Source organism: Spermophilus citellus, assembly GCF_964194105.1.
Source record: "Spermophilus citellus genome assembly, chromosome: 1".
Lineage (NCBI taxonomy): Eukaryota > Metazoa > Chordata > Mammalia > Rodentia > Sciuridae > Spermophilus > Spermophilus citellus.
Window position 1 is genome coordinate 276,521,788 of NC_138182.1, and position 9,622 is coordinate 276,531,409.

A 9,622-nucleotide genomic window follows, 5' to 3' on the forward strand; every position below is an offset into this window, starting at 1 on the left:
GGACACACGGTTTGTAAGGGGCAGTTAAGAGTAAATGAGGTCACAGGGGCAGGGCCCTCATCCCTAGGACTAGGAGTGGTGGTTATGTAGGGAGAGGGAGAGGGAGAGGGAGAGGGAGAGGGAGAGGGAGAGGGAGAGGTCTCTTTCTACATGCACACACTGAGGAAAGGCCATGTGAAGACACAGCGAGGAGGCAGTCACCTGTAAGCCAGAAACAGTCCTCACCAGACATCAACTGTGCCAGCTTCCTGATTTGGGCTTCCAGTCTCCAGGACTATGAGAAAGTCCACTTAAGTTCCCTGTCTACAGTATTTTTTTTCTGTCAGCCTGAGTGGACCAAGACAAGTCCTTATTGGGTTTCTGCCTCTCCCATGTCCTTCCTTCTTTGGTGGCTTCTTCTCCAGCAGGGATGGGTCTCTCAGTCTTACTGGCTTTATGAGTCAAGCTGACTGCACCACGTGAAAGCGCCACCCAAGGTTCTCTCTCTGGTAATTGGGGTTAGGACATCTTGTCAGTCCCTCTCTTCCGGTGCTTGGCCTAAGGCTTTGTAAGTTGGGCATCACAGGGCAACGCCCTTCTGCTGTTGTGTGTGGGTGAGTGGAGGTCTGCAGAGAGCTGTGTACAGAGAAGCAGGGCCTCAAAGCAGGTGCACCTGTCCCACCTCCAGCTTCTGCTTTCTGCCCTTCTGTGAAACGTCCTGGATCCTCCCTGTAGCTCGTCCTCTTTCCTTAAGCCAGTTGGAGAGGGTTTCTGTTTCTTTTCATCAACGCAGCTTGACAAAGATGAGGCATTTTGAATTCATTTTCCCTTACTGGCTTAAGTGTTCAGAAAGGAGAATACAGACTATCAAGCATATAGAGCATGTGACAAAGTCTCCTCTTTTTTGGCAGGAGAAAAAATTTAAAGTGCCCAATTCTAGAAATTCTCTGGCATATATTCTCCCTGGTATTCCTCTCCTAGTATAATCCTGTGATAGAGTATAGTTTTTTGGTTATTTCTGTCAGTTGGTGGTAGATGGTACACATATTTTCCAATTTCAAGATGGCAACTGAGAAAGAAAACTGTCCCAAATAAGGTCTGGTACAGAAAGTTTTTGCAGATACAATTTAAAACTCCTTTTGGGAAGATATTGGCATTCCTGAGCAGTTTTCTGGTAGTTGAAGGATGTCAAGAAATCCTTCTGGAAAGTTTGTGCCTCACCATCTACCGAACTGACCTCCACCTTTGAGAAGTCTAATGTCACCAGGCGTATTTTACGCTGTATCATAACAAAGTACAGTTAAAAATTAAAAGCCAAAGTTCTCATGTAAATAGAAAACAGCATGTTTCAAAGATTTTTAACTTATTAATGAGATTCAGCTTGTTTAAGAAATGCAGGAATTTCCAAAGTATTTATCATCAGTGAAAGAATGTAAAGTTAGATATCAAACTGGTTAATGTTCTTCATGACAGTAAAATATTTGTGAAGCTCTTTTGTCCCAGACAGAACTCATTTTCATTTTTACTGGACAGAAATCTGTAAGTTAACAACTGTTACTTCACAGTCTCTGCTGTAACCAATGGTAAATATTATTCCAAACAAATGTGCATTCCCCTGGAGGTGGGTAGTTCTCCTGCTGTACAGGAAGACTGAAAAAAATCACACAAGATTTCTCATTTGCAAGTTTTGGAAAAATTTTCTTTAACAGTCAATTCTTCTTTTTCTATAAATACCTTTAACATAAGGAAATCTTTGAATTGGCTGCCTCTTGTGGAGAATTTGAAATAAAACTTTTGACACATGCTTTTTTCAATTTGGCTGAGAAGTCACTTTAACATTTAAATGTTAAAAATTATTAGGAAGATCATCCAAGTACTAGAAAGCAGCTGTTAATTGGATGGGTTATTCCATTTGTTTTTGATAATCTGAGGCTACATCTTCAAGGTCCAAACTTGTAAAGATAATTTATATTGTAAAGAACTTGTGCATTTATACCATTTTTACCACTAACTTCTTTTCCAACCATTTAAGTAATGAATTGGTTATATTCAGATATAGGTGGAAAATATTATTTTGCTAAGTGGTAGATCCATTTTACGAAGCTTTATTGTTTTTATTAGAACATCACACCTTGGCAAAAAATGTAATTGTATTATATATATTTCATGCCAGCACTTAATACCAATTGTAATTGCATTTTTCAAATGGCTTGTTAAATTTTGCTATTAGATATTGGAGTCTGAACACTGTTTTTGCTGGCAATACATTTTCTATATTTAGATAGAAACATTTTTGGTAAACTATGATTTAACTATGACTTATAAACACATAAAGCACAGTGGAAAAGTCTTTTGGGTTGGTTTTCTTACCTATAGGTACCTTTTTAGTTTCATCCTTCTGTGGCAATCTAATTTTTTCTTGGATGAATGAAATCATTCATCCTGTGTGATTAACTTTCTCCATCATTTTGTTTTTGGTGGAAAGTTTAAGTTTTAATTATAAAAATATTTTTATCAGTAAAATTTTGCAAATCATGGCACCTCAAAACCTATCTTTCTTATGTTCATTTTGGATGAGCTGGTTGTGAGAAGGAGTAATTCATAAAACAAGACTTAGGTTTCCTGGAGGAAGAAGTGATTTGGTGGTGAACGGCAGCTTCAGCTTCTGTCCAACTTCCCAGCTTGCTCTACAGATTCTGAATTTGCCAATTCCTTGAAATAGGTCTCTTTATATATATAATGTGTACAGTTTTCATATGCATGTGTTTGTATACAACATATATATTCCTCTGGTAGACCCCTGACTAAAAGGACTATTAGTACACTTTTGCAACAGGTAAACAAGATTAGGAACTAGCAAACCAAGCCCCTCTCCCCAACAAGGAAAATCCCTTAGAAGAACTTAACTTTTAAAATTTAAAAACCTCTAAATCTGAGGTTTGCTGCTTCCATAATTCCTTCCATTCATTAGTATTCCCAAACTGTAATAAAATACACTACACATATAGCAGTCTTGTGTTTGTGTTGTTAAACTGGCTTTAAAGATAGGGTAGCATCAAATGTAGGTCTGCCTCAAGCAGGATTCTTAATTGCAAACAACTGAATGGACCATCTCTGATTGAAGGGCGTGTGCATATACGTACACACACACACACACACACACACACACACACACACACTCACACACAGTATTAAAGGAATAAAGCTACTGGGAAGCTCAGAAGAATGGAGAAAGTTGGATAGTGGGGTTTGGAAAATAGCCAGGAGGACACCTGCAGCTAGGAGCACAGCCAGACATCCTGCCACAAAAAATTATCTTTTGAGGTCATTTCTACCATTCTGGCTGCTCCTGGATACACAGATTGGCAGGTTTCTGTTGCCACAACTACCCTAGGAAACTAAACATCACTGTTATACTGCTACTCCTGCCAGGATATATTGTCTACTATCCACGTTCTGGGGTCATCTGCTTCTGACTCAGGTCCAAGGTGGGTACATTTGGTTGAGTCTGAGTGATGTGATGAGGCCCTAGGTGTAAAGGTGCCTGGGAAGGTACTGGATACTTGCAGTTTCTATAAGGGATGGAAGGTTCCTCTTGGCAGGAAACTCTCCAAATATAAGAAGGGGTAGTCAGCCGAAGAGGACAAAGGCCCTCTCTAGTGCCTTGGCATCTCTCCTCTATGGAAGTCAGCATGGGAGCAGCAGTTTAGGTGTGAGGAAGTACAGTCATGGAGTTCCTGGCTATAAGCAGCAGGGAAGCAGAGCTGGGAGAGACCAAGAGGAGCAAGCTGAGTAGCCAAGTACTGGATGGAGCAGAGTATGGTGCCCATGGGCCTTGAGGACTACAATGAACAGAAGAAAGAGGACATCTGTATGGAGTGAGTGCTGTGCAGTCAGTCCACAGAGCCTAAGGGAGCATCCCTGAATCAGAGAAGAGGAACTACATCTGCAGCCCTGCTCACTACTGCCTGACAAAAGCAACCCAAGGATGGCTCACCATGGACATTTGTTCCTCTTCCAGCAGCGCTGACACCCGCCTCCGCCCAGGGGCTTTGCTCAGCTCATCTTACACATTTCCACACTCTGTCCACTGAGCCCTCTTGTCACTTAACTCCAAAAGAGGAAGGGGATTCTGGACACCCAGGATGGCGGTGGCAGTCAGGGCATGGAAGAGATGCCACTTACCCAGCATCTGTACTTGGGTGGATTTGAACAGAACCAATGTGAGACTTTATTCACTGATTAGATGACTTCCTTCTTTGAGGTTGGAAAGAGATGAAACTTATCTCTAACTGTGCAACCTACAACTCTTATTTATATTTGTAAAATAAAATCAACCTACAAAATATCTAAGAATAGTTGACAGTTGCTATGTTACTTAGTTTCGGGTAACAGGAAACACAATGGACAATACTTTAGACAAACAGGGGACTGATTTCCCCTGAGACAGGCAATTGTTATTCTTGGTTCAGAGATTCAAAGATATCAAGGCTATCATTTCTGTAATTCAAATGATTATGCTCTTATGGTCAGATATGGTTGACCACAAAGGTTCTAGGTATTATGACCACATTTCAGGTGGAAGAAGGTGTGAAAGGGATAGCTGGGTCTCTTTCATTTGGAAAACAAGAGTATTCCCTGGAGCCCAAGACTGCAATTATGGTTCACCAGCCAGAACTGTCACATGACCACCATAGCTGCAAGAGGGGACTGGGGACTTATTCTTTCTAGTAGATATGACTGTAGTGATGGACAAGAAAAAAGAATTTCATGGAACACCAGGGAACTGACAGAGCGTGCAAAGCCTTGCCAGCTGACAGTCAGACCTTGAGAAGGAAATGGGTGACTGTGAAATATTGCAATGTACTAAAAGAGCACCGAGAGGTTTGCTTTCTAGACCCATTTCAGTCAACAAATAGCTATGTGGCCTCCAGTGAGTCAGACTTTATTTTCTCTTCCATAAAATGCTAATCTTTTCTATAAAATTAAATCATCACCTAGATTGTCAATTCTCAGACCTGAAATTTTACATTTCTATGTAATTAGTCTTGGTGCCTATGATGCTTTGTGAACAGATGAGGCAGAAATCACCCTGTGTGCACTCTGTTAGTCTTCCTAGATTAAAGAGGGACATTTTTGAGCACATTTTGAGTCTTGGGCAATAGAGGCATCAAGTATGAATTTATTTTAGTGAGGACTTTAGATTGAAGTTTACTTTAAAATCTTTTAGGGAAAGGTGTGTGTGTGTGTGCGCGCGCGATACTAGGAGTTGAACCCAGGGCCTCATAAATGCTAGGCAAGTACTCTATCATGACTCTATGTCCCCAGCCCTTTATTTATTTATTTTTTAAAAAATTTGAGACAGGGTCTTGCTAAGTTGCCCAAGCTGGACTCAAACTTGCCATCCTCCTGCCTCAGCCTCCTAGTAGCTGGGATAACAAGTGTGTGCCGCTGTGCTCTGTTGGAAATGATTTCCTTGAAGCAGGTTATTGAGAATCCCCAATGGTGGTGAAGTTTCCAGTGAGCTTCCAGGACAGGCAAGGCCTAAGTCCTCAAGCATCTTCCCCACCAGTCTGCCATCTCCCTCAGGCTCAGATCACTGAGTTGACTCCATTTCCTGAAAGGCAAGTTTAAGAGGAAAGTTGAGGGAAGTGCAAGAGAGCTTTTGGCCAAGCCACCTGTCTGTCTCATTCTGCCCCCAAATTTCTTGCAATAGGAATTAATCTACAATATTAGTTGGGAAGGCAAAAGAGGATCCTACAGAGGTAGTGTCCATGGGAGAGGGGCATTAAGTATTCATGATGGACTGGCATAGCTGGGGAAGGTCTGGGATCCAGATTATACTTCTGCTATAGCTTGGGGGTCCTCAATGACATACACATCTCTGACAGCAAAAGACTTACCAGGAAGGGAATATCGAGGACAAAAATGTCTAGTTCACAATTTTGCCTAAGGCGGCACAGATTAGGGAACTATAGGTTGTATTAGCCGAGCTGTAGCCCTCCACTCCTTCTGAAGTCAGCCAGGCCTGTGCAGTGTCCCAGAACCCTGGAAGGTGGCTTTCCCCCTGCCTACAGATGTTAGGCAGGAGCCAAATTGCCAGGGTTCTCAGATCATTCTACTCTTCTGTTTATGTAGCTGTGGGCAAGCTACTTCATTTTTCTCTGTGTCTCTTCTGTAATAGGGGCAATAATGATCATGGCCAAGTTTAGAATGTGTTTTAAGATAAAACGAGTTAATGCACAAAAATCACCTAGAAAAATGTGAGCTTTCATTCTTCCTTCTCAGATCTACCCTCTGTGGAGAGTCTTTTCCCCTGCAGACACTTTCTTTCACCAAGCTGAGTTTTCATCTCTTTTAGAATAATAATTCTTTTCTTGGGGGCTGGATTCTAAAGTCTTTGGGTGATGATTATGGCGATAAAAGGATATTAACCCTGGCAAAATTGTAATGAAGGAGGATGGACCAGAACACTTTGCAGTCCCTGACAGAGCAGGGGTAAAGGGAACTCATTTACTTTGAACCCCAGGTCAGCATCTTCTTTAGGTGTACATATAAGGCATTGCATCCCAAGGATGCCATTTTAAGGCAAATTTACACAAATTGCCTACAAAGCCAGATAGTTAAGAGGACATATAAAATTTTCTGTTTCTGAGATTGTTTATGCTGCTTTAAAAACATTTTTCTTTTTTTTCCTGGTGAGCATCAGAACAATTGTTTAAGAGTTAATGAGGTATTTGGTAGGCATTATGAATTAACACAGTTCTTTCCTCCTCATGGTGATTTGAGGCTGGTCTTCCTAGAGTTTAAATCTAGTACACCTGCCCTTTCCAAGATAGTAACAAGCAGTTGCATCTGATTATCCAGCACTTGAAATGTGGCTAACCTGAACTGAGATGTGTGTCAGCATAATTTGGGGAGACCAAGTAAGATTAAAAGAATGTAAAATATTTCATGAATAATTTGTATATTGATAACACATTGAAATAATATTTTGGATATATTAAGTTAGATGAAATATATTGTTGAAATGAATTTCACCTGAGTTTTACTTTTTGAACTGTAACTTTTAGCAAATGTGAACCTACACAAATACCATGCATAATATTTCGATTGGACAGGGCTGGCCCAGATAAGATAGGAGAGTTTACAGATAGAAAATATTTCTACTCAAATTCCTTTTTAAAGCCCTTTAAGGCAGAGTTGCTTGGAATTCATACATGTCACTGCAGGTATTTTTCTGGTGGGGAGACAGTATTGAGGAAATTATCTTTGTCACCTCCAGGTTAAAATTCAAGGTTAAAAATTTCCATTGAAGTCTAAGACGAAGAAGCAATTGTAAAGGTACATGGCAAGGAAACAATGAGAAAAATCCAAGTATGATTCCAGGCTTGGGAAGCTGAGGGAATTAAAATTGAAACCTCCTAAATTCTATTTGAATTATTATCTTTTTCTCTAGCTATCTTTTTCTCATTCAAGCAATTTCCAAATGAGCAGATGTGGCTATATGACGCTGGAAATATTCTTCAGCGGAGACCTAGAAGAAAACTGATGTGAAGAAATGGCATCTGGGGCCCAAAGCTCGGGATTTCGCCTATCCTCTGTAGTAGCCTGCTCAGAGCCTGCTGTCCAGCAAGCTGTTGGTCACCGGAGCCGGGAAGAGCCGGGAAGAGCTCCGCGCGAGGGGCGGGAAGACCCGGCCTGGTCCAGGCGGAGCATTGCTCGTCGCCATGGCAACCGCAGGAGCTGCAAACAGCCTGGCAAGCCCGGCGACGCGCGGCCAGAGTGGACTCCGGGGACAGCCGCCGGCCAGGGACAGCGTGGGCAGCGGCTGCGCCGGGGTCTCTGCACTGGGCGGCGGCCACGGTGCGGCGAGTCCCTGCGGAGCGCCGCAGCGCAGCGCCATGGACAAGCTGGTACTGTGCGTGCTGGATCTGCGTGGAGCTAGCCCAGCCCGGTCCGGCCCGGCCCGCCGCGGCGCATGCGCAGCCGGGAGGACCGGGGCTTTCGGGCCCCGGGGTGGTGACAGTGGCCGTGGGTGGTGGGGGTGGGGACAGGCTTTTGTTCTGGGGTTAAACTTTGGCGTCTGAGGCCTGAGAGCGCTTTCATGAGCTTTTAGGGTGAGAGGTGCTGTTTCTTGAGTTTTTCAGGGTTTCTTCTTACATGATAGTTGTCAGTCACGCCCACCAGGGGGACCAATAAAATGCGAAAGTGATAGGTCCGGGGGTCACCTTTCCCATTGCGTCTTTACTCTGCCGTTTTCCTTCTTCCTCTTGGTGCTAGCAATGTGGACTCAAGCAACCCATTGACCCATAGCGAGCATCAAAGATATCTAGGTGGGGCGAACGTCGCTTTTGCGTCAAGTTTGTTGGTTGTTACTAGCTCTCATTAGCCCTTAGGTTTGCACGAAAGCAAATGTTTAGTTCCCTTGGAGAGAGGGAGAGGGAGTGTTTGCAAAAAAGTCCCTCTGCGTGGTTTCCTTCTGTCCTCTACACTTGCCTCAGTGCACAGCAGGTGAGATGTAGCTGGCGTGCTGTGCATTCAAATCAGCTCTCTCTTCCTTTGGTCTTGCTTTTTCTTATTAAAAAAAAAAAAAAAAATTAGTGCCCTCCTTGCTGGAAATGCAGGCAATCGCTCTACCAGTGAGCTCAGTGAGCTACACCCCAGCCCTCCCTCCCTCTCTCTCTCTCTTTTTATAAATGAATATTATGAAATGAAAGAAATTCGGTAAATTGCATTTGCTTTCTAGGGAGATTAAATTTGTATATTTTAATCTGGGTACTCTATTGTGTTAATCAATAAGATGCACCCTGTAATGATTTAATAAATATAAATTTATACCTATTGAATTAAGAACAATTGTGTGTGTGTGTGTGTGTGTGTGTGTGTGTGTGTGTATATATATATGGCTTATCTACATAGTGTTTTTCTCCCCTCTGTAAAATTCTTGAAAGATTTTAATTGACAAATAGAAGTTGTATGTTTACCATGTACAACACATAGTTTTGAAATACATGTATGATGTGAAATGGCGAAATCAAGCTAATTATCTTATACATTTCTTCACATACTTATCTTTTTGTGTGTGTGTGTGTGTGTGTGTTGAAAATAGCAAATCTACTCATTGATTTTCAAGAATACAATACATTGTTACTAACTCTCGTCACCCTGCTGACCAAGAGATCTTTTGAATTTATTACTCAAAACTGAAAATTTGTTTTCTTCAATTCTATCTCCCAAACCCATGGTAACCACCGTTCTGTTTTCTAATTCCATGACTTCAATTTTTTTTTATTCGACTTGTGAGATCATGCAGAATTTTCTCTGTAAATATTTACCATGCTCAGAAGTTGCTGTTTTATTCTTTCAAGGTTCTTGTTATGGGAATCACATGTGAATATTATCAATATTCTTATTTGTATGTAATTTACTTATCATACATACATGGAGTTTCCAATAATCCATTGTGTGATACTTAGTTAATTTTAGTCTTTATGAAGACTCCTCTTCCCATTGTCAAAGCAAATGGTGGCCATAAGATGACAGATGATGGCATTGCTGCTTTGAATACCAGTAAGGTCGTGACTTTTTTGTCTGTCTTACTTTAAATTTCATAATTCCATAATAATATATTTACCACATT

The 9,622-nt window shown here is 41.7% G+C and overlaps 1 protein-coding gene across 1 annotated transcript in view; it reads left to right on the plus strand.

The window, feature by feature from the left end:
* The window catches only part of LOC308646042 (uncharacterized protein), a 116,277-nt gene extending 108,296 nt beyond the window's left edge, over positions 1-7,981 (plus strand). Inside the window, exon 6 of the mRNA XM_081288565.1 lies at positions 7,439-7,981. Coding sequence (XP_081144691.1) covers positions 7,541-7,927 — 387 coding nt within the window. The 5' untranslated portion in view covers positions 7,439-7,540 and the 3' untranslated portion in view covers positions 7,928-7,981. The remainder of the gene's footprint in view (positions 1-7,438) is intronic.
* The last annotated feature ends 1,641 nt before the right edge of the window (positions 7,982-9,622 follow it).